The sequence below is a fragment of the Mobula hypostoma genome, chromosome 25 (assembly GCF_963921235.1).
Source record: "Mobula hypostoma chromosome 25, sMobHyp1.1, whole genome shotgun sequence".
Classification (NCBI taxonomy): Eukaryota; Metazoa; Chordata; class Chondrichthyes; order Myliobatiformes; family Myliobatidae; genus Mobula; species Mobula hypostoma.
Genome location: NC_086121.1, coordinates 19,191,424 through 19,217,807, shown reverse-complemented (window position 1 = coordinate 19,217,807; position 26,384 = coordinate 19,191,424). Strand labels below are relative to the sequence as shown.

Sequence of the window (26,384 nt, the reverse complement as noted above, 5' to 3'; positions counted from 1 at the left end):
TCCTATTTCAACAGGATTATTTTGTTTCATATTTTGTTCTTATCCCTCTGTCCCTCATAATGACTTCCAACCATTATTTTTTCTTTCATCTTCCAAATTACACCAACCATTTTGCTTAAGATACTATCCCCCTTTTCAGTTGATGTCAAGATGAGAGAGGGTTTATTTTAATAGAATTTTGCAATTGTGGTCTTATTTAATTTCCCCAAGGCTTACTTTTCTAAAATCTCAGTAGTTTCAAACTGTCAGCTGAATGAACCAGCACTGGGTTGGATCTGAGAGCAGAGACCATGGCAAGTGATGTGAAAAGGAGGTTGGAGGAAAAAGGCTTTATGATTAGGAGATGACAGGAAGACTGAAGCAGAGAGGGCCAAGAATCTGTGGGGAGAAGGCAGAGGATTCTTAAAGAAAATATAAAATTTACTTCACCCAACACACATAAAAGTTGCTGGTGAACGCAGCAGGCCAGGCAGCATCTCAAGGAAGAGGTATAGTCGACATTTTGGGCCAAGACCCTTCGTCAGGACTAACTGAAAGAAGAGCTAGTAAGAGATGTGAAAGTGGAAGGGGGAGGGGGAGATCGGAAATGATAGGAGAAGACAGGAGGGGGAGGGATGGAGCCAAGAGCTGGACAGGTGATTGGCAAAAGGGATATGAGAGGATCATGGGACAGGAGGCCTAGGGAGAAAGAAAAGGGGGAGGGGGGAAAAAGCACAGAGGATGGGCAAGGGGTATGGTGAGAGGGACAGAGGGAGAAAAAGGAGAGAGAGAAAAAGAATATGTGTTTATAAAGAAATAATGGATGGGGTACAAGGGGGAGGTGGGGCATTAGCGGAAGTTTGAGAAGTCAATGTTCATGCCATCAGGTTGGAGGCTACCCAGACGGAATATAAGGTGTTGTTCCTCCAACCTGAGTGTGGCTTCATCTTTACAGTAGAGGAGGCCGTGGATAGACGTATCAGAATGGGAATGGGACGTGGAATTAAAATGTGTGGCCACTGGGAGATCCTGCCTTCTCTGGCGGACAGAGCGTAGGTGTTCAGCGAAACGATCTCCCAGTCTGCGTCGGGTCTTGCCAATATATAAAAGGCCACATCGGGAGCACCGGACGCAGTATATCACCCCAGCCAACCCACAGGTGAAGTGTCGCCTCACCTGGAAGGACTGTCTGGGGCCCTGAATGGTGGTGAGGGAGGAAGTGTAAGGGCATGTGTAGCACTTGTTCCACTTACAAGGATAGGTGCCAGGCGGGAGATCGGTGAGGAGGGATGGGGGGGACGAATGGACAAGGGAGTCGCATAGGAAAGCGGGGGGGGGGAGGGAAAGATGTGCTTAGTGGTGGGATCCTGTTGGAGGTGGCAGAAGTTACGGAGAATTATATGTTGGACCCGGAGGCTGGTAGGGTGGTAGGTGAGCACAAGGGGAACCCTATTCCTAGTGGGGTGGCGGGAGGATGGAGTGAGAGCAGATGTGCGTGAAATTTCTTTCTCCCTAGGCCTCCTGTCCCATGATCCTCTCATATCCCTTTTGCCAATCAACTGTCCAGCTCTTGGCTCCATCCCTCCCCCTCCTGTCTTCTCCTATCATTTCCGATCTCCCCCTCCCCCTTCCACTTTCAAATCTCTTACTAGCTCTTCTTTCAGTTAGTCCTGACGAAGGGTCCCGGCCCGAAACGTTGATTGTACCTCTTCCTAGAGATGCTGCCTGGCCTGCTGCGCTCACCAGCAACTTTTATATGTGTTGCATAAAATTTACTTGCTCAGTTCTTGCCTTGCATCCACATTTTGACAGATACAATCAACATCCAGGGTTAAAACTAAACTTTGTCTAGTTGATTAAAACTGGACAGTAGATATTCATATTGTCTTATAAATTGGCAGTGAAATGGCTGGAGAAAAGGAATGTCATGTGGATCAGCCACATTATTGGTTCTCATTGTGATGTTTTAGCATTATCAAAACTTCTAGCCATGACACCCAATTTCTTCTTCCATTATCCATTTAGTCTTCATTTCCACCATATTGCTGATTTTGAATCTTACCCAATACTTTCTTCCACCGGTTTAGTATTATTTCCTTTGGCTCATTGGAGATATTTATTTTGGTTACCATTGTAATATTGTATACATATCTGGGCATTTTGTCCTCATCTCCCCTATCCACATCACCGCTTCTAATATGTGAATATTCCGGAGTTTTGAACATTTTGCAGTAAGCCTGGGAAAATCAATACTATAGAATAAGTAATATGGGAGAGCTGATCTAAGTAATGTAATAGTGTCAGCTTATTAAAAATGGAAAAATGAAGATATTTCAAATATATTCAAACAATTAATTAGTGTTAGATATTGTTAATAACAGTTATCACTCTCCACTTGCCTTCCTCCCCTCTGCTTACAACCAACATGTCAAAATTATATAGGTCTAACTAACAAATTACGTTTGGTTTTATTTTAAAATATTCTCAACTGTATTTCAAACCGGTCATATGGAAAACTGTCCTGTGCGGCCTCCAGGAGGTGAGTAAGAATAATGTGCACTGTTGAGAAGTTGCCACTAGTTGTCTCAGTTGCACGTATTTGCTCATTGTGACAATAACCATCCACGGATTTAAATATATTTCCTCCCGTCTTTTAAAATCAAAAAAGGACCTTTGTGCAAGTTTCTTTTCCCCTTTTAATCACTGATAGCCTAAAATTCCATGGCTGCTTGCCGTATTTCACGCCCGAACCTTGTTTACCTCACCCCCTACCAGGTCGGACCTGAACCTTGCCCCGTCGCTCTGATACTATAATCCCGGCCTTGTTTCACGCGTGGCCCTTAAGAATCCCCAGTGTTGTTGCACTGGAAGCGGTGTAGGGGAAACAAAGGCCGCCGGAGTTCGTGGCTTTCAGCAGGTAAGCCGTTATGGCCGATTGTGGTTGGGTCGGAACTTTCCCTTGGAGTCGGCCTCCACTGGCAGTGTTTGGGGACATTCCCAGCTCTGTCTCGAGACATTTCTTTTCCCATTGTGATCCCACGAGTCACTGTTTAGAAAAAGAACACAGACAAGCGAAGGATCTCTGTTTACAGACCGAGCTGCATTTTGCTACAGAAAACAGGTGGTGAATAGCTAGCTAGTTGTGTACTACGCAATGCAGAGTGGGAATACTCAGCGGCTAGTTTTCTTCCTTGATTTATTTCCCCGTTTCATGTTCAATGTAAGCACGTAATTCATTTGTAGTACATCATTATAATCCTTATTGTCAGTCAGTGGATAACTATCAGCACATAGGCATCCATCCTGTTTTCTTCCTTAATGTGAAGGGTTTGGAACCTATACAACTTTGCCACTTTAGATTGATTAATTAAACACAGGGAAAGGCCGTCTCCATAGTAGATAGAGCGAGTCCCCGAGGAAATGCTCGTTTGATTCTACTTTACATATCCTTTATTGTCTAAAAATAGCTATAATTTAAACTGAAGCGAAAGAAATTGATCCGGGGTTCCTTTACTGAACTGCTATCGAGCATTCTACGCGAAAATCCGCCCCAGAATCAGTTTGGGTGAAATAAAATATAGAAAGGGTAAGAGTTCATTGGTAGTAGTAATTTGTAGTAAATCGGTAGCAGTAAAAGTAATGTAAAACTGTGTATACATGAAGTAATGGGGGCTCGTGAGGAAGAGATTTCAATAATTACATCGGGCAAACTATATTGGGAGAGTTTTATTTGCGCGAGTTCTTAAAGTCATACACTGTGGAACCAACCAAAGAGCGGATTATGTAGACCTCTTAATCGATCTAGGATTCCATAGGAAAGTGATCACAATATGCTTAAATTCCAAATTTGATTAGATGATGAATTGGAGTTTGCAATTACAATCCTAAATTTAAAATTAAAAATTATTTATTATGGCAAAGTGAATGGGGAAATAGATTAAATATCAGACATTTTGAAAAACTCAGTAGAGGTAGATTTTTCTGAGAGAGTAACTTCATCAATTGGCTGCATCATCAGTAGTTAACCAAGCATGTGTGAATATTAAAATGTAACATCAGCTTGATGTCATTTGTCTGATTATGGCACTACTTCCTTTATCCCTTGATTCCTTGATGTCCGGAAAACTACCAATCTCTATTTTAGATTAATAAAGTGACTGAGCTTTCACTGCTGTAAGGGATGCTGAATTCCAAATGCTTACTACCTTTGAAGTAATTTCTCCTCAGCTCAGTCCTAAATGGCCGATTCCTAATTCACAAACTGTACCACTGGTCCTAGACTCCTCAGATGGTAAACATTTCCTTACGCCTTCCTTATCTAGTCGTTTTATGAAGTTTGTAAGTATTGATAAGATTTCCTCTTGTTGTTTGAACTCTGAGGAATGTAGTCCCAGGGTATTGACTGACTTCTTGTATAGCAAACATGCCTTCTTGGAACCAATTCTTTGTTGCACTCCCTCTATGGCAGTATATTCTTTCGGGGCAAGGAGACCAAAGCTGTACAGAATACACCACGTGGGCCTTATCAAGGGCCTACACAATTGCAGTAAAGCTTCCATAACCAATAACCAATTTCCCCCGGGATCAATAAAGTATGACTATGACTATAAACAAGCTATCTTGTAATTAAGTCTAATGTATCATTTTTGCTCCCACCTGCTTGATTCACCTCCATACTGGTTTTCTGTGATTCGTGAAGAAGCATCGAAGTTGTGTATTACCCAATCTCTCAGCATTTAACAAGTGCTATTTTTCTGTTACATGCACAAAAGTAGATGACTGTATGACATAGAAACAGAATCAGACCATTTGTCCCATTGATTCTGCTCCACCATTCGATCATGGCTGATTTATTTTCCCCCTCAATCCATTCTCCTGCCTTCTCTCCAAACCTCTGACTTTCTTACTAATCGAGTTTTATCGATGTGTGATATCGATACACCCAAATGACTTAGCCTCCACTGATTGCCATCTATGGTAATGATTTCCACAAATTCAACACCCTCTGGCTAAAGAAACTCCCCCTCGTCTCTCAGCCTTCTGTTCTGAGGCTGTGCCTTCTTGTCCTGGACTGCCCCACTATCGGAAACTTTCTCTGCACGTCCATTCTGTCTAGGCCTTTCAGTATTTGGTAGGTTTTGATGAGATCTCCCTGTGGAAGTTTTAGATAGACTGGGGCATTTGTAGTCAAGTGAGACCACCAGAGGCACCTCTGCTTACCACAGAAGAGGTAATATGTACTCAAGCCAAATGAGTAAGGCCTCTGTAGTCAGACTTTTCCAGAAAGGTCTTCCTAAAACATACATGGGGACAGACAAGATAACAGAAGGATGTGAATTATACCCAACAACTAAGACTCTATTTTCTTTACTAACGTCGGCTGCCTGCTTGAAGTTTCGATTGACTTTTAGCACCTCTATTGTAAGTGGCAATTGATCTTGCAAGTAAGGAATTCAAACACACGGTAATGTTTGACAGTCATCAATATCCATAACTGATAAACCAATTCTGTGTAAAAAATGTGGGTGACAAACATGCTGTTCTTGTGCACAAGTAAAATAAAAGGAATGCTTGAGTTGTAAGAGTTCATGTGTTCTGGGCCCAATCATTTTGGATATTTTAGTTATTTTATTATCAGCGATGATAGTTACTTTGACAGCATCCTCCCCATTCATTCTTCTAAACTCCAGCAAGTACAACCCTAGAACCATTAAACATACTTCATAAGTTAACCCTTTCATTCCTGGGGTCATTCTCATAAACTTCCTCTGGACCCTCTCCAATGTCAGCATATCCTTTCTTAGATGTAGGGCCTAAAACTATACACAGTACTCCAAATGTGGTCTGACCATTGCCTTACAAAGTCTCAGCATTATATATTGCTTTTATACAGTATTCTACTCCTTTTGAAAAGCATATATTAACATTGTAGTTGCCTTCCTTTCTACCTACTTAACCTACAAGTTAACCTTAAGGGGAATCCTGCACTAGGACTCCCAAGTCCCTTTGCGCCTCTGGTTTCTGAGTTTGCTGTCTGTTTAGAAAATAGCCAACAACTTGATTCCTTCCACCAATGTGTGTTACCATACACTTCCAGCAATGTATTACATTTCCCACTTTGCCCATTCTCCTAATCTGCAGATTCTCTGCCTCCTCGACAGTATCTGCTCCTCCGCCTATCTTTGTATCATTTGCAAACTTGGCCACAAAGCCATCAGTTCTGTAATCAAAAACAGGAGAAAATCTGCAGATGCTGGAAATCCGAGCACCACACACAAAATGCAGGAGAAACTCAGCAGGCCAGGCAGCATCTATGGAAAAGAGTACAGTTGTTGTTTCAGGCCAAGACCCTTCCGCAGGACTGGAGGAAAAAAAGATGAGGAGTAGAGTTAAAAGGGGGGGGGAGGGGAGGGAGATGCACAAGGTAATAAGTGAAACTGGGAGGGGAGGGGTGAAGTAAAGAGTTGGGAAGTTGGTTGGTGAAAGAGATACAGGGTTGGAGAAGGCGGGATCTAATAGGAGCGGACAGAAGGCCCTGGAAGAAAGAAAAGTGGGGAGGAGCACAGAGATGGGCAGGCAAGGAGCTGAGGTGAGAGAGGGAAAAGGAGATGGTTCTCCCTCTCCTCCCCCCACCTTTTAACTCTACCCAGTTTTTTTCTCCAGTCCTGCTGAAGGGTCTCGGCCCAAAACATTGACTGTACTCTTTTTCATAGATGCTGCCTGGCCTGTGAGTTCCTGCAGCATTTTGTGTCTGTAACTCTGTAATCAAGATCATTAACATATAACTTAAAAAAGTAGTGGACCCAACACTGACTCTGGTAGAATACCATTAGTCCCAGCAACCAACCAAAAAAGGCCTCTTTTATTCCCACTATTTGTCTTCTGCCAGCCAGCCAATCATCTGTGGGTGCTTGTATCCTTCCTGTAATACCACGGGCCCTTGTTTAGCAGTCTCATGTGCAGTACCTTACCAAAGGCCTTTTGAAAGTATAAGTAAACAGCAAATTGTGAGGATAGCCTGATAGCCTCAGAATTTTCTATTTTACCTTGTTCTTGCCCATTCAATAAGCTTGTCTATATCCCCTATATCCTCTTTACATCTTATTCTTGGTTACAATCCCACTTATTTTCCAAAAATTTTGAAGATGATATTTTAACTGCTCAACCGTGGGAACAGCCAGGGCTAAAACACTGATCCTATATAGAATAATAGTGAATGGGGAGTGTTGTAGAATAGAGGGATCTTGAGTACCAGTACATGGTTTACTGAAAGTGGAATTGTAGGTAGAAAAGACTTGGCATGCTGGCCTTCATCAGTCAGGGCATCGAGTATAAAAGTTGGGAAGTCATGGTGTGGTTGTACAGACTGCTGGTGAGGCCACACTTCGAGTATTGTGCTCAGTGTTGGTCGCCTTGCTATGGGAAAGAAATTGTTAAACTCAAAAGAGTGCAGAAAATACTTACAAGGATGTCGCCAGGGCTTGAGATGATGATTTATAGGAAGAAGTTGGACAGGCCAGGACTCTATTCCTTGAAGTTTAGGAGTCTGAGAGAAATTATGTTGTATATAAAATCATGAGGGTCAAAGACAAGGTGAATGCACTCAGTCTCTTTTCCCAGGGTTGGGAATCAAGAAATGAAGGGCATAGTTTTAAGGCAAGAGGGGAAAGAATTATTAGAAACTACAGGGCAACTTTTTTTTTTACACAAATGGTAGAATTTATTTGGAATGAGGTGTCAGAGAAACTGTTTGAGGAAGGTACAATAACAACTTTAAAAAGCAGTTGGACAGGTATATGGTTTGGAACGATTTTGGACAAATTCTGGCAAATGGAAGTAGCTTGGATGGGCATCTTGGTAGCAAGGGCTGAAGGGCTTATCTCTATGTTCTGTGACACTATGAAAAAAGTATAAAGAGGGAGAAGATAGAGTATGGAGTGAACTAGCAAATAGAACATAGAACATTTCAGCACAATACAGGCCCTTCTATTTTTCTATCATTCATGTGCCTAAGTTCCTAATATATCTGCCTTTACCACCACCCTGGGCTGTGTGTTCCACATACTCATCGCTCTGTTTAAAAAAAAAACTTCTCAGACATCCTCTGTATGTTTTCCTCCAGTCACCTTAAAATTATGCCCCTTCATATTAGCCATTTTCACTTGGGGGGGGGAAATCTCTTGCTATCCACTCAATCTACGCCCCTTATGATCTTGTACACCTCTATCAACTCACTTCTCATTCTTCTTCTTTCAAATAATATATTACGTTAGAAATCATACATACACTCAGCATTTATGAAATGGAATAGATGTCTGTTGGAGAATGAAACTGCTGAACTAACAATGGGAAACTGAGAAATGGCAGAGATTCTAAATGTTGGTTTTTATGATACTGATTACTAAATATATTCTAATACTAATAGGTAATCAAGGGTTCTAGGAAGATGGAATTTAAACTAACTCATCATCAAATTGGAGATTACAAAACTAGGTAGGAAACTACAGTTCAAAATTCACCTACTTGATGGCCGCAGTGAGAAAAATGAATGGTGAGGATCTTTGATGAAGGATGCTGCTTTTCTACAATAGTGTTTCATGTAGATGTGCTCAATGGTTGGGAGGGTTTTGTCCATGGCGTACTGGCTCAAATCCACTACCTTTTGTAGGGTTTTCTGCTTAAAGGCATTGGTGTTCTCATACCAGGCTGTAATAAAGCCAGTCAGCACACATCTATAGAAGTTTGTCAGGGTTTTTGATGACAAGCCGAATCTCCACAGACTCCCGAGGAAATAGTAGCACTGTTGGTTTTCGATGCTATTATTTTTCTATGATTGATATAGGACCTCTGAAATAGTGACATCCAGGAATTTGAATTTACTGACCATCTTCACCTCTGATCCTCTGATGAATACTGGCTCATGGACCTCTGGTTTCCCTCTCCTGAAGTCCACAATCAGCTCGTTCTTATTGACATTGAGTGAGAGATTGTTGTTATTACACCACTCAGCCAAATTTTCAATCTGCACCTGATTCATCACCATTTTTGATACAGCCCACAACAGTGGTGTTATCAGCGAACTTGTATATGGTGTTGGAGCTGTGCTAACCCACACAGTCTTAGGTCTAAAACGAGTTGAGCAAGTGGCTAAGCACACATCCCCGTGGTGCTCCTGTGCTGATGGAGATTGTGGAAGAGATGGTTTTGCCAATCTGAACTATCTGGGGTCCACAAATGAGAAAAGGGATGATGGTATTAAATGCTGAGCTGTTATCGATAAAGAGCATTCAGGTGTACGCATCTTTTCTGTCCAGATGTTCCAGGGTTGTGTGAAGAGCCAATAAGATGGCATAAACAATAGCCCAGTTAGCCTAGTACTTGTCATTGGGAAATTGTTGGAATCCATTATTATGGAGATAATTGCATAACAGTTAGGAAATCTTGTTTATTAAGCATAATCTACATTATTTTATCAAAGACAAATCATGTTTATTAAGTCGCTAGGGTTATCTGAGAATATAATTCACAGTGGAAAAGAGCAGAACTAGTAGATGTAGTGTATATGACTTTACAAAGTGTGCTATGTAAGCTGTATTGGCCTTTGCCCTTCCCTTCGACAACACTGGCGGTGTGGAGAGAGGAGACCTGCTGTATGGGCAACTTACGGTCTTCCATAAAACCTTGCCCAGGCCTGTGCCCTGGAGAATCCAGGCACAGATCCATGGTCTTGCAAGACTAACGGATGCTATGTAAGTTGTTGAAAAAGGTAAGGGCACAAACTTGGGCATAATTATTGACTAGATAGTGGAATGTTTAATACTAGAGAATCAGAGTTGAGCAAGATGGGTCAGTTTTAAATTGGTATCAAAACCCACAGTGGTGGGTCCTCAACTATTTATAATCTATTAATAACTGAAAGAGACCAACATTGACGATAGGTTAGCAGATTGTGGGGAGAAAACAAAATATTTGCAAAGGCATTAAGTGAGTGGGCAAGAAGATGGCAGATGGAGAGTAATGTAGGAAAATGTGAAGGTCTTCACTTTGGAAGGAAGAATAAGTAATAATATTATTTAAATGATGTGAGACAACAAGTGCATAATACAAGGACATCTAGGCATTATGGTACAGTACATGAAACACAAGGATTCAGCATGCAAGTACAAATCATAATGTCATATTGGGCTTTATTGCTAGGAATTTGCGGTACAAAAGTAGTGATATTTTAAGTAAAATTTACAGTTCTGAACAGTTTTTGTCTCCATGTTTAAGGCAAGATAGTTTTGTATTGGAGGCAGTGCAGAGAAAGATCCCTAAATTAATTTGGGGGTGAAAAGATGGATCTATGAAGAAAGATTGGGCTTATATTGCTAGAAATTTAGAAGACAAAGTTATTGAAACATTTAAGATTCTGAGGGCTTGACAGGGTGGATGCTAGAGAACGCTTCCTCTAACAAGATGTCTAGAACTAAAGGTTAGAGTTTCAGATTAAGGCTGACATTGCTAAACTTTGAAATAAAATGGAGAGGCGGTGGGAGAAAGTGGTTTTCACATCATGTTTAGATTAGCCATAATCTTACCTAATGATGTATTATGCTTGAGGACACAATTGGCTACTTCAGTTCCTGCTCTTTATGTTTTTGTTTTAGAAAAAAGTGAAAGCATGTTCAGATGAGGACAATAACAGATTTATATAGTGCCTGCAACATAACTCTTCACAAAAGCATTATAATACAAATTTTATTGCCAGTGACCTAAAGCCTGTTTAAAGATAAAACTTTTAAAAAAAGTACTGTCTCAGTACTTTTATATCTGTGTGCTGTAGCACTTTTGATTCACTATTCTTTGCATTTCTGGTCAGATGCTAACTGCATTTAATAGGCTTTGTATCCGTACTCAGCACAATGACAATGAAGTTGAATCTAATCTAATTATAGGAGAAAACCAAAGAGGTATTGATGTAAACACGAGGAAATCTGCAGATGCTGGAATTTCAAGCAACGCACATAAAAATTGCTGGTGAACGCAGCAGGTCAGGCAGCATCTTTAGGAAGAAGTACAGTTGACGTTCCGGGCCGAGACCCTTCATCAGGACTGACTGAAAGAAGAGCTAGTAAGAGATTTGAAAGTGGGACGGGGAGAGGGAGATCCGAAATGACAGGAGAAGACAGGAGGGGGAGGGATGGAGCCAAGAGCTGGACAGGTGATTGGCAAAAGGGATAGGAGAGGATCATGGGACAGGAGGCCCAGGAAGAAAGACAAGGGGGGGGGGAAGCCCAGAGGGGGTACACTGTACATCCTCCTAGAGATGCTGCCTGACCTGCTGCGTTCACCAGCAACTTTTATGTGTGTTCCTTGAGGCATTGATGTAGAACCTCAAAATTTGACACCTTGGAGAGATTAGGATCAGGATGTTCCAGGTCTGAATTGGAGGAATTCAATATCTTGGAAGGTGTGAAGAGATTAGAGAGAAGAAACCAACAAAGCCATGATTTAAAGTCAGATTATGAAATCCATTGTGGTTGGTTGAGAGAGGTTAAACTAAGTTAGCAGAGGGTTGTTCTCAGTGGTGTTTCTGCAATTTACTAGGATGTGTCAAATGGACTGCTGTGTTTTTAGACAGGAATTTTTGACTATTATGACCACTTGTTGAGTTGAGTGCTGTTTATTCCATTGTACTCTTGAATTGAATCTTGTAGATGACTGGGAGCTTTTGGGATCAGGATAGGGAATTGCTTATCACATAGTATTCATTTTCTGCTGTGCTTCTGTAGCTTAAGTGTTAATATGCTTTTAATTTGGGCAAGTTGACCCTCAAAATTTTGATGGTGGGTTACTTGGTGACAGTAACATCCTCTTGTATGATATATGTCATCAATTATCTATCATTTGTGTTGCTCAGTTATGATAAACAGTCCACTTTTGCTCTGGGCAGGGTCCCAGTAGTTCTTGGACTTGTTAAAGTTTCTTCCCTATTAGGCCAGTACTTTTCTAATCTAATCTGACCAGAGAGTTTCATGGATAATGGCATTGGTACTCTGATACTTTCCTTATTTATGACCTTAAACAGAAGGATTTGAACAGCATTACAGCCAAGTCTAATTCTATCTAGGCAGGCTGGATGAATAGTTATTCCTTTGTAACCTTGGGTTATTTGGTGCCTTAAACTGACACTATCTAACTTGAATAATACCTGAAATAAATCATGGAACTCTCTAGGTCTGCACAGGGAAACTCGAAGAATGGCTGGGAGAGTAGGCACAAATTGCATGTAATTTTCTCATCACTTAATTATTCCCTCTTTGAATTAATTGCTGTAATAATTTGATCAAAATTGATTAAAAAAGGAAAGAGTGTTATTTTATGTTGGAAATTGTGCATGTTATCTTGATCTTGTTATATTGAAATATCTTGGGTAGGGTTAAAGCAATAAACTATGGCAAATTCGTGGTTGGGAATTGAGTAACCTTTCTCATTAAATAATGTTATGCACAATTGGAGATGAAGGGAAAAAAAGCAAACAAATACATACAAAGTTCAAAGCAAAATTTATTATCATAGTATATATATGTCACCACATACAATCCTGAGATTCTTTTTTCTGTGGGCATACTTAACAAATCTGTAGAACAGTAACTGTAAACAGGATCAATGGACAGCAAGCTGTGCAAATTCAAATACAAATAATAATAAATAACGAGAGCATGAATTAACAAGATAAAGTCCTTAAAGTGAGACCATCGAGTCTGGGAACACCAAAAATAGAATGAGTATGGTTATTCCCTTTTGTTCAAGAGCCTTATGGTTGAAGGGTAGTGACTGTTCCTGATCTTGGTGGTGCGAGTCCTGAGGCACTTGTACCTTCTACCTGATGGCCACAGCGAGAAAAGAGCATGGCCTGGGTTGTGAGGATCTTCGATGATGGATGCTGCTTTTCTATGGCAACATTTCATGTAGATGTGCTCAGTGGTTGGGCAGGCTTTACTTGTGATGTGTTGGGCTAAATCCCAAATTTTGTAGAATTTTCGCCTCAAAGGTATTGGTGTTCCCATACCAGGCCGTAATGTAGCCAGTCAGTACACCACACATCTATAGAAGTTTATCAAAGTTTTTGATGATATGCCAAATCGCTGCAGACTCCTAAGGAAGTAGAGGCACTGTTGTGCTTTGTTTGCCATAATATTTATATGTTGGGTCCAGGACATGTCCTCTGAGTTAGTGACACCCAGGAATTTAAAGTTACTGACCCTCTCTACTTCTGGTCCTCTGATGAATACTGGCTCATGGATCTCTGGTTTCCCTCTCCCGAAGTCCACAATCAGCTCGTTGTTCTTACTAACATTGAGTGAGAGGTTGTTCTTATTACTCCACTCAGCCAAATTTTCAATCTTCCTCTTGTATGCTGATTCATCATCACCTTTGATACAGCCCACAACAGTGGTGTCATCATTAAACTTGGATATGGTGTTGAAACTGTACTTAGCCACATAGTCATAGGTGTAAAGCGAGTAGAGCAGGGCGCCAAGCACGCATCCCTATGGTGCACCTTTGCTGATGAAGATAGTGGTGGAGATTTTTTTGCCAATCTGAATTGACTGGTTTCTGCAAGTGAGGAAATCCAGGATCCAATTGCTCAAGGGGGTATTGAGGCTAATGTCTTGGAGTTTACTGATTAGTTTTGAGGGGATGATGGTATTAAATGCTGAGCTGTAATTGATGAAAGAGCATCCTGATATATGCATCCTTGCTGTCCGGATGTTCCAGGGTTGAGTGAAGACCCAATTAGTTGGCATTTGCTGTGGACATGTTGCTTCAGTAGGCAAATTGGAGAGGATCCAAGTTGCAGCTCAGACAGGAGCCGATATGTTTCAACACCAGCCTCTCAAAACACTTTGTCACTGTGGATGTGAGTGCTACTGGGCAACAGTCATTTAGGCAGGCTACCACGCTCTTCTCGGGCACTGGTATGATTGAAGCCTGCTTGAAGTGGGTGGGTACCTCACACTGCTGGAGCGAGAGGTTGAAGATATCCGTGAATACACCAGCCAGTTGATCAGCACGGGTCTTCGGTACTCCACTAGATACTCCATCCGGACCAGATTCTTTCCTTGGATTCACTCTGAGTTATAAAACAACAACCGGAAGTGGGATTTAATTAAAAAGAATATTCTTATTGGGATGAACGCAATATGTCAGATAGCCATGCTGTGGCTAATTATAATTATCAGTTTACGCTATGCGGTTACAGTGAGCTGTAGTGCTTGTTTTATTTATTAGATATTAAATACACATGATAATGGGGAATGCTTGTTTGAAAAGCTTAGTCCATTCTGCTGTGAAGTAAAAGCAAACACTAAATAATGGGGGTAATAGGTGTAACTGCTGTGGGACCTTGGGGAACATAAAGAGGCTCATATTCTGTTGAAAGGGTCAAGCTGAAGATTGTTTTTCATTCAAGGGTTGTTACAACCCTTATTACAGAATGTGTTCCAGGATTTTGACCCAGTGACAGGATGGTTATATACTTCCAAAACAGGATGGTGTGGCTTGGAGGACATCTTCCAGTGATGGTATTCCCGTGCTTTGGTGCCCTTCTGTTGACGAGGTGAAGGGTTTGGTAGGTGTTGTCTTGATGAGTTGCTGCAGTGCACCAGTAGATGGTACAAACTCTGTATCACTGGTGGAGTGAGTGAATGATAATGGATAGGGTGTCTATCAAGTGGGCTGCTCTATCCTGTATGGTGTCAAGCTTTTTGAGTGTGATCGAAGCTGCACTCATCCAGCTGGGTGTTTGATCACGCTCGTGCCTTGAGCCTTGTAGATGGTGGACAGGCTGTGGGGAGTTTGGAGGTGAGTTACTTGCCACAGAATTCCTAACCTCTGACCAGGTCTTGTGGCCACATTGTGCATTTGGCTACTCCAGTCAGTTCCTGTTCATTAGTAATGCCCAAGATACTGATAGTGTTGGATTCAGTGATGGTAATGACTTTGAATGTCAGAAGGTGATAGCTAAATTTTCTTTTGTTGGATGTTGTTGTGGTCTAGCGCTACTGTGGCATGTATGTTGCTTGCCACCTGTCAACCCAGGCCTTGATATGGTTACTATTTCTTAACAGCTTGCATTTATAATGATATGCAGTGATGAATAGTGACATGCAACACATGTCTTTTTGTCACTTTTGTAACTTGGGTCCCTCATTGTCTGCAGGCAACTCATGTTGACTGTGATCACTTGCGTTGAAACTACATTCACTATAGGAGAATGGCTGTGCAATTCACTTCAGTTCCACATGTTAGATGTTGCTTTTGCAAAATTTCAAGTTGACTACCCTTTGTCCGAAAGTCCAAATTTTTTTGAGCACTGACATGGTGCCACAAATGGGAAATTTCACAAGACATTGGAAAGGTTCCCAGGTGATGTGCAGGTCTCCATGCACCACAGACTGTTCTGAGAAGTGCCCTCATATATAATGAACAGAAGTTAATAAAAAATAGAAGACACTGCATGAAGCGAAAAATGAAGATCTCAATCATGCATTGTCAATGTCAGAGTGAACCTGTACTGCCTAATGGGTGTGCTGATTATGAAACAACCAAAGATCTATCACAACAAACTGTTAATTGAAGGTAGGTGTGAATATTCAGCAGGATGGTTGTAGAAATTTTTGAAAAGACACTGCATTAATTTTTTTAAGTGTCTGCTGATCACGAAAATCTAACACCAGAACAAGTCTACAATGGATTATTTTTGCGACTTACATAAAACCTAAAAAAAGTAAAATTCAAATGCAGTGCACTGTAAACTTTTAATCAAAACATGGCATCATAGGTGGAGACCACTGTTTATTGTTCAACAGCTGATTCAGGTATTTTCCCATGCTGCTGCGCTGCTTTTGTTACCTGCTCACATTATATTTTAATTATATTAATGGTATGTAATGTTTACTGTTAAGTACATATGTGTGATGAGCAAGTGTAAGATGAGAACTGCTTACCAGTAGCGCATAAATTCAGAGCTGCAAATAATAGCAATCCCAAGCTATCTTATTATACATTCCAAAATACAAAACACTTCTGGCCTGAGAATCTTGGATAGGGGGTAATCAACCTGCGGTAAAGCTCTTTGCAATCGGGAATGGTTTTGTATTAAATTTTATGCACAGGTTGATTGGGTAAGATATATTAAAAACAAGGGAGTAGTGACATTTTATATAGATGCAGTAGAATTTGGTTGATATAATGGTCAACAATGGGTGATGTAATTGTTTTTAATACCTAAAACCAGAAGAAGTTCCAGCAGAAGTGGTTGAGGCAGGTTCAATATTGTCATTTAAAGTAAAATTGGACAGGTATATGGACAGGAAAGGAACGGAGGGTTATGGGCTGAGTGCAGATCGGTGGGACTAGGTGAGAGTAAGCATTCGGCACGGACTAGAAGGGCCAAGATAGCCTGTTTCTGTGCTGTAATTGTTATATGGTTATATGGTTAAATTCCACACTCCGTTTGGAGCTCTATCTGTGACATTAGGGAATGGTGCAAAGTGAATGTAATGTAGAAGTTAGAGACCACAGCATTCCTGTCAAGGAGCATTGAAAGCCTGCAAGTTGGTCTATTATTGCCACACCTACTGAGGTACAGTGGAACACATTTGTTTTGTATGCCATCCATACAGACCACTTCATTACAGCAAGGCATTGTGATAGTACCCGGGAAGATAATAACAGAATGCAGAATGAAGTGTTACAGAGAAAGTGCAGGGAAGGCAGATAACAAGGCCATGATGAAATAGATTGTGAGGCCAAGAATCCTTTTTGAGGGTCACATTCTTGAGTTCTGTTATAAAAGAAGTTAACTGTTTGAAAGAAATGTTCTTTCATAACCTCCTGTTGTGTGCATAACTTTCTTTGTATTTGGTCCATTCAACAGTGGCCATGCATCTTCCTGTGAAAGTGCTTATAATTGGGGCTGGAAATCGGGGACAGACTTATTCATCTTTTGCCAAAGATTTTCCAGAGCGGATGAAGGTAGGTCTTCGAATCTTTAAAAGTCTCTGTTAAGGATTATTCCCAGACTATTATTGAAACATTAAATTACAGACACATCAATCAAAAATTGGACAAAATTTCATCCAATGTGTTTCAATCTTGATAAATATGAATCATCCACTTTGAGCTTACAAAAGACAGAACTATCTCAATTGTGATAAACTACCAGTAGTAGAGGTCAAAATTTATAAATCTCTGTGCATTTAAAAAGTCAAGGACAGATAGTTAACAATAAAGGCTAACATCCATCAAAGTTGCTGGTGAACGCAGCAGGCCAAGCAGCATCTATAGGAAGAGGCGCAGTCGACGTTTCAGGCCGAGACCCTTCGTCAGGACTAACATGTTAGCTTTTACATGTAGAGGACCAGAATGCAAGGTAGGTAGCAATTCTGCTACAGGTACACAATTCCACACTGGGGATAATATTTACTGCTTTGGGTACCTCACTTCTAGAAGGGTAAATTGGATTTGGAAGTAATGCAGCATAGTTTTACTTGGATATTTTTAGTATTCCGTATCGATTTGGGTGTCATTGGTAAAGCCAGCCTTTAGTGTGCATCATTGTCCTTGAGAAAGTGGTGGCAAGCTGCTGTACTGAGCCATCATAGTCCTACCATGAAGGTACATCTACTGTGCAATTAATTAAATGTTGCAGGATTTTGTCCAGCACCAGTGAAGGAATGACAATGTGTTTGGGTTGGACAACGTTTATCTGGAAGGTGCAGGTGATGGTGTTTGCATCTGCTTGCCTTCCATTATCCTTGTAGTTGATGGGAGTCATACAACTTTGGAAGAATCACAACTCCATAAATTTAACATGGAGTTGTGATTCTGCTGAGAGAGACAGAAGATTTGAGGTATTTGGAGTCAGATTAGGGTAATGGGTCCTCATGTTATGTTCAGCTCACCGAGCTATCGGTCATCAGGACCTTACCTGACCTTGAGCCTGATGAAGAGGGCTGGGAAATGCTGGAGACCTGAGAGGCTGCAGTTTGCTTGCATCTGATATAGAACTTGTGTTAACTTCTATGACAAGCTTACAGGCACTGTTTAATCCATGGATGAATGGTGGAGGATGAAATGGGAGATTGACAGTCAACTGCATATAAATACTGAAGGCTAGCCAGACAACTACTGGTCATTGTAGAGTTAACTACAAACAATCTTTCAGAAGATTTTCTACATGGCTACAGAGGTATAGCTGGTTAAAGTACTGCCCTTTACAAGCACTACCTCTGCTCACAACCAGCCCTTGGTGCATTTTGGATCCAGGTCTTGGGAATATAATGTTGAAAGCCTTAAAGCAACCACATGACTAAGAATAAATGAAACTATTAACACTTAATACTTGCAACGTAATCAGCATCTTTGGCAGGCTTGATATACAAATTTAAGTGAAATAGCAAATGACAGTTAAATAATCATAAGTGTTTGCTTAACCCAGCAAATTGAGACCTGACCTGCCAGGAAATTATGGAGATTATTGGGGTTAAGATTTGTACTGGCCCAATTTTCAGTGCAACTATTAATGTGTATAAGGCATATGTATGTATAATGACAACAAAAAAGATTTTCGGGTTGTTTCACTAATTTGAGCAAGCTGCTGGAGTTCAAAATGGCTGCCTTTTGCTGTCCTAATTTCAGGCTGTCTGCTTCAACAGTTGGATGTCGGTCAACTTGTTGGAGGAGAGGGGTCATTGTGAACAAATTTATACACCCTTTTATTTAGTGAATGCAGAACATTTGGTTACTCTATTCCTTGAGACCCTGCTCTGCATTTAACAATATCAAACTCATTTTGCAGCTTATGGATAGCAATAATGCCAATTGCATTGTCCCAATTGACATGAATAATTCAACACAAGTGAATGGTCCAGTTATCCACTAAGCAATTTGAATAAGCACCATTAATGGATTATAATTAATGTACTTGTGTGAGTTCTGGTAAATTTAGTCTGCAGACAATTCCAGTGATATATCTTGTGTCACTTACAGTATTGAGTACTTGTGGCGCATATGTTTTTTGAAAAATAATTCAGTATCAGTTTTAATGGACATGCAGAAAAGTGTGGAATTAGCTTTCTTTTGTGTAGAGAAGGCTTAAAGAGCCTTTTCTACAAAAAAAAATGGAGCCTTCATGTGAAGGTGCCTCCATGTTCTAAAAAACCAAAATGGAGGCACCTTTACAAACCCCCACAGGCCCAGTGACACTATGATTTCAGTCTCTGAGGCTGACACGAGAGCATCTTTCAGAAAGGATCCTCAAGCATCTGCGGAAAGATTCTGGCAAAGACAGCGTATTTGGCTGAGTGCTGAAGACCTGTGCTAATCAACTGCAGCAGATTTCGGTAAATTGGTTTGCCTTTCTACTTATTGCCATTCAGGACCCCAAAAAGTCCTTTCAGGTAAAGCTACACTTTACCTCTGAGTCTGTTGGGGTCATATACTGTGTCCGGTGCTCCTGGTGTGGCCTCCTGTATATCGGTGAGACCCGATATAGATTGGGAGACTGCTTCGCTGAGCTCTGTCCACCAGAAAAAGCGGGACTCCCAGTGGCCACCCATTTTAATTCCACTTCCCATTCCTATTCCGAAATGTCCATCCATGGCCACCTCCACTGTCGTGATGAGGTCATACTCGGGTTGGAGGAACGGCACCTTATATTCCGTCTGGGTAGCCTCCAACCTGATGACATGAACATCGATTTCTCGAGCTTCCGGCAATGCCATCCAACCTCCCCCCCCCTCCCCCACCCTTCACCATTCCCCTCAAATTACTTTTAATCACCTCTTCTGCTTTGTAGTACTTTGTTTCTTTGATATTCTCCCTTTCTCCCATTTTAGGTTATATACGGTATTTTCACCTGTTTTATGCTTTCAACTAGCAGCATTTGACCTTGTAATTTCCTGTGGAAAATTTTGTATATATTCTGAAAAAGTGAGGAATGTTACCATGAATCTTCAAGGGGAAAATTATCAATACAAAATACGTAACAGCATGCTGAGAGTTGATATTGACATGCAAAATCAAAATATTGCCTGTCAGTTCTCTCTCTTGCCCTGGAAAATCTGGAGCTTGGTTAAACTTTTGTACTGTTAATTTAGTCCAAGAACAAAATATCTTAATTTAAAAAATATACTGTATATAATATGTGAACCTTAGCGACTGCAGATGCTGGAATAGGGAGCAACAATGTTCTGGTGAAACTCAGTGGCTTGAGCTGCATTTGTTGGAGTTGGGGCTGGGATCTTTTGACATTTCAGATCAAAACTCTGCATCAGGACTTTTATTTGTTTCTTTTTAAAATTCAAGTTGAACTGTACATTTAAAAAATACTGATATTCTATCAACTCATGTAACATAGAGAAAATGTTTGCTGTGAAACTGTGTAATGATGTGATAGTGTATCACTACTTAATGGTTTTGTGAAAAATGTTTTCCTCCAATGTTTTAGTAATGTGTTCATTTAAAAATCTCTCACCATAATCTTTACAAAAATTCATGTGTTATCCATACACTGCCAGACATAAGGAAATTGTAAAATATAGTGACTGCTTGAAATAAACAGTATTTTTCTGAACATTAAAGTTGTTATGGAATATTAATAGCTGTTTTGTCTATTTGTTAACTTCAGATGTTAGAGCCCTATCTATTCTATTGCCTGTCTGATGAAACATTGAGATTTGTGAAATTTGAATTCCTCAGCTATTCCTGAGGATAAATGAAATGTGAATAGTTCAGAGTTCCTGAGCTTGTGCTTTGTGTAAACCATAGATGTTTCTCCTCCAGGTCATGGGCTAATTCAGAGTTCTTTGTCCATTGGATCCCAGAAAACAGCCAAATGTAATTTATGTCTTATTAAAGCATCAATGCAGTCAAATTCTTTCTATGGATTTAATATGTCTATCTTTAAGCAGGAATTATAGTGTCTCTTGAGCAATTTGAAACAGTGGTAACTAGACTTATTTGTATTGACTTTGTGATATTGAAAGAAACATCCTAAGCCAAACTCTGGAAGTGATTTGCAACACTGCCATTATAATTATCAGAAGTGTAATGAGGAAGTGAAAATGCTAAAGGAGCAATGTGTGACAAATAGCATGTTGTTGGTAAGTTTACCTGTTGGTCTGAAAAGGTGATTTTGTACATTTTGCCATTCTATCAGATTGACTACACTATTTCAAAATGGTAGCTTCTGTTGCAGCAACGTTTACAAACCATTTGGACAGGCACATGAGCTGGAAAGTAATTACAGTAAGAGACATAGACCAGGTGCAGGGAGAGGTGCAGTTTAAATTGTCATCGTGGTTAGTGTGGGCATCATGGGCTAAAGGGCCCACCCCTTTGCTGTATTGTTAATGTCTTATGTTATTTACCAATGAAGCTACTCCTTGTGTGTCAGTCAAATGAATGGATAAAAGATTGGCTGACTGGCAGGAGGCAAAGTGGAGGAATAAAGGGGACCTTTTCTTTTCTTTTAATTATTTTTTGCTCAGCATAACAAAACTTTCAATTTCCAGGTACATTTACATTTCTTCCCCTCACGGATATCAGCTATCAAAACACTTCCATCAAAGTATCAAAGAAATAAAGGTGTAGACTATTAACTTGCAATTTGAGTCAGTGATGAGGAATTCAAAAGCAATATTAGCGTTCATTTTGAGAGGACTGGAATATAAGATGTAGGGCCATATGACATGGGAGCAGAATTAGGCCACTCGACCTAACAAGTCTGCTCCACTATTCCATCATGGATGATTTATTATCTCTCTCAACCCCATTCTTCTGCTTTCTCCCTATAACCTTTGATGCCCTGACTAACCAAAAACCTGTCAACCTCTGCTTTAAATATACCTAATGACTTGGCCTCCAGAACCATCTGTGACAATGAATTCCACAGAAATGTGGTCTGACCAATGCCTTATAAAGCCTTAGCATTACATTCTTGCTTTTTTATTCTAATCCTCTCAAAATGATTTCTAACATTGCATTTGCCTTCCTTACCTCCAGCTCAACCTGCAGCTTAACCCTTTAGGGAATCCTTCATGAGAACTCCCAAGTCCCTTTGCACCTCTGAGTTTTTAATTTTATCCTCATTTAGAAAATAGTCCATGCATTTATTCTTTCTTCTAAAGTGCATAACCATATACTTCCCTACACTGTATTCCGTCTGCCATTTCTTTGGCTATTACTCCAATCTCTCTAAGTCCTTTTGCAATCACCCTGTTTCCTCAACAATAACTGTCCCTCCATCTATCTTTGTATTGCTACAAACCTGACCACAAAGTCATCAATTCCTTCATTCAAATCATTGACGTATAACACGAAGTAGTCCCAACACTGTCCCCTAAGGCACATTACCAGTCACTGCCAGTCAACCAAAACAGTCCTCCTTTAATCCCACTCTTGTGTCAGCCAATTTTCTATCCATGCTAGTACCTTTCCTTTAATACCACAGGCTCTTACCTGATTAAGTAGCCTCACATGTGGCACCTTCTCAAAGGCGTTTTATAAATTGAAATAAACACCATTCACTAACTCTCCTTTGTCTATCCTACCTGTTATTTTCTCAAAGAATCCCAACAGATTTGTTTGGCAAAATTTCCCCTTTAGAAAACAATGCTGACTTTAGCCTATTTTATCACATGGCCCCAAGTACCCTGAAATGACATCCTTAATAATAGACTCCAACATTTTTCCAACCATTGAAATCAAGCTAACTGGCCTATAATTTCACTTCTTCTGCCTCCCTCCCTTCTTAAAGAGTGGAGTGACATTTGCAATTTTTCAGTCCTTAGAAAACACTCCAGAATTTTGTGATTCTTGATAGATCATTACTAATGCCTCCACAATCTTTTCAGCTACTTCTTTCAGAACCCTGGGGTGTAGTCCATCTGATCCAGGCACCTAATCTACCTTAAAACTTTTCAGTTTCCTAAGCACCTTCTCCTTAGTTATAGCGATGATGCTTACTTTTGCCTCCTGACACTCTTGCATTTCTAGCATACTGCTCCTGTCTTCTACAGTGAAGGCTGATGCAAAATACTTCAGTTCATCTAACTTTTCTTTGTGCCCCCTCCCCTCCAGTGATTACCTCTTGAGCATCATTTTCCAGTGGTCCTATATACACTCTCACCTCTTTCTTTTACTCTATATATCTGGGAAAAAATTGGTATCTTCTAATATTATTGGCTAGCTTACTTTCATATTTAATCTTTTCTTCCCTTATGGCTTTTTTTTAGTTACCTTATGTTGGTTTTTAAAAGCTTCCCAATGTTACAACTTCCCACTATTTTTGCTATATTATTTGCCCTCTCTTGCCTGATCCTCCTTTTAGAATATTTCTTCAACTTTCCTACACCCATGGAATATCCCCCAGAAACTCCAGCCATTGCTGTTCTGCTGCCATCCCTACTAGTGTCCCCTTCCAATCAACCTTGACCAGCTCCTCTCTCATGCCTCTGTAATTCCCCTTACTTCACTGTTTTAATGATACATCTTGTTTTAGCTTCTTATCAAACTGCAGGGTGAATTCTATCATATTATGGTGACTGCCTTCTCTAAGGATTCCTTTACTTCAAGATAACTAACCAGATCTGGGTCATTACATAACACCCAATCCAGAATTGCCATTCTCATAGTGGGCTCAATCACAAGGTGCTCTAAAAGGCCATCCTGTAGACATTCTACAAATTTCCTGTCTTGGGATCCAGCATCAACCAACCTGATTTTCCCAATCTACCTGGATGGTGAAATCCTCCATATCTCAATTTGTAGCCCACATCCTGGCTACTGTTCAAAGGCCTGCATATAGCTCCCATCAGGGTCTTTTTACCCTTGCAGTTTCTTAACTCTACCCATAAGGATTCTACATCTTCCGATCCTATGTCACCTCTTTCTAAGGATTTGATTTCATTTTTACCAACAGAGACACCCCACCCCCTCTGCCTACCTTCCCTTTCAGTATAATGTGTGTCCTTGGATGCAAAGCTCCTAACTATGATCTTCTTTCAGCTATGACTCAGATGCCCACAAAGTGATATCTGCTAATCTTTATTGCATTACAAGATAATCTACCTTATTCCCTATTCAAATGTATTCAGATGTAACACGTTAAGTCCTGCATTCATCAACCTTTTTGATTTTGTTGCACTTGTCACACTTTAGCTCATCCCACTGAATGTAATTTTGCCCTTTCATCTGCTTGTTCTTCCTCACAGTCTCACTACACACTGCATCTAGTTGTATACTAACTGCCCCATCCTCAGCTCTATCATTCTAGTTCCCATTCCATCCCATCCCTTCTCCCCCGCCTCCCCCACAAACAGCTGTAGAATACCTGTCTGATATGGTACTGGTCTCCCTTGAGTTCAGGTGTAACCCATCCTTTTGTACAGGTTGTACCTTCCCCAGAAGTGATCCCAATGATCCAGAAATCTGAAATCCTGTCCCCTGCACCAATTTTTCAGCCATGCATTCATCTGCCAAATCATCCTGTTCTTACCCTCACTGGTACATGGCACAGGCAGCAATCCAGAGATTACTACCCTTTGAGATCCTGCTTTTCAGCTTTCTTTCTAACTTCTTAAATTCTCTCTTCAGGACCTCCTCCCTTTTCCTACCTATGTCGTTGGTATGATTATGTTCCACAACTTACAGCTGTTCATGGACCCTGACACCTGGGAGGCAGCATGTCATCCTGGTGTCTCTTTCACATCCCAGTTGCTGCAGCCCCTCCCCTGTTGTGTCACCACCACTTCTCCTCCCCACCAACAGTATACAAAGTGGTATGCTTATTACTGAGGGGAACGGGCACAGGGGTACTCTGCAGTGGCTGCCTATTCCATTTCCCTCTCCTGACAGTCACCCAGGTACCTGCCTCCTGCAGCTTAGGGATGACTACCTCCTGGAAGCTTCTGTCTACAGCCTCCTCATTTTCCCAAGGAGCCAAAGGTCATCCATTTCCTTAACATAGTCTCCAAGGAGCTGCAGCTTGATGCATTTCATGCAGATGTAGTTATCAAGGAGACTTGAGGTCTTCCAGAGTTCCCACATCTCACAGAAAAAATGTACCACTACCTCCTGACCCATTCTCAGCACACTAGCTATGTACTTACAGAAAAAAATACTTACTAGAAACTTACTTTGAACTTATGCCTGTGCTTACCCAAGCCTGTTGAGCCAAGGCCCGAACACTCCAACAGTGGCCGACTCACACAATGGGCTCTCCACTTACACCTCCCTTCTTTTTATTGACCCCACACTGATTGCAGTCTGCCAAAAAGAGCTGAAAGCACCCAAACCCTTTTTAAGCCTCGCGTTGTCATCAATGAATTACCTCTGGTGCTGATTGTAGCCTGCTGAAAAATGGTGATGATGGTGAGGAGGAGGTGTGCAGGAGCAAGGTAGATCAGCTGGTTGAGTGGTGTCACATTGTCAGAAAGACCAAGGAATTTATTGTGGACTTAAGGAAGGGGAAGTAAAGGGAACACACACCAGTCCTCATCAAGGGAACAGCAATGGAATGATTGAGCAGTTTCAATTTTCTAGTTATCAACGTGTCCTGAAGAAATATCGTGACTCCACCATATTGATGCAATTATAAAGAAGGCACAACAGTAGCTATATTTCATTAGGAATTTTATAAAACTTGGTATGTCACCAAAGACTCCCACAAGTTTCTACGGATGTACCATGGAGAATATTTTAACTGGTTTCATTATCGTCTGGTATGGATGGGCCACTGCAAAGGATCTGAAAAACCTGCAGTAAGTTATAAATTCAGACAGTTCCATCATGGAAAAAAGCCATCTTCAAAAGGTGGTGCCTCAAAAGTGGCATCCATCATTGAGGACCTCCATCATTCAGAACATGACCTCTTCTCACTGGTTACCAACAAGGCCTCTATTTTCAGAGGAGGTTGAAGAGAGCTGAACTGTGCACATCTATATCATGTCATTCTGCAGATGTCCTAACAAGCTGCATCACTGCATTGTACGGAAACTGCACTATGGCAGACAGGAAGGCTCTACAACGGGTAGTCAAAACTGCCCATCACATCACTGGCACCAGCATACCCACCATCAAGGACCTATATATGGAAAGGTACTGGAAAAGGAACAGTAACATCATAAAGGATCCTACCCACCCTGCTCATGGACTGTTTGTCTCACTCCTGTAAGGGAGGAGGCTATGTACCATCCACGCCAAGATCACTAGACTCAAAAACAGTTGCTTTTCCCCAAGCAGTAAGGCTGATCAACATCACTCACTAATGTACCACTACTTTGTCATTTCCTGTCTGTCACCTTATGTACATACACTCCCGTGCCCAGTGTCATTTAAGAACATACAGTCAA

General features: G+C 40.9%; 1 protein-coding gene across 4 annotated transcripts in view; it reads left to right on the top strand.

Moving 5' to 3' along the window:
* The window catches only part of zgc:154075 (uncharacterized protein LOC556929 homolog), a 243,784-nt gene that overhangs the window by 31,265 nt on the left and 186,135 nt on the right, over window positions 1-26,384 (top strand). For 2 of the 4 annotated variants that reach the window (XM_063033371.1, XM_063033374.1), the window contains one exon: window positions 16,907-17,004. In XM_063033371.1, the coding sequence (XP_062889441.1) occupies window positions 16,907-17,004 (98 nt within the window). Of the gene's footprint in view, window positions 1-2,590; window positions 2,897-15,411; window positions 15,607-16,906; window positions 17,005-26,384 lie in introns of those variants that run through there. The other 2 variants (XM_063033373.1, XM_063033372.1) reach the window with 2 other exon arrangements.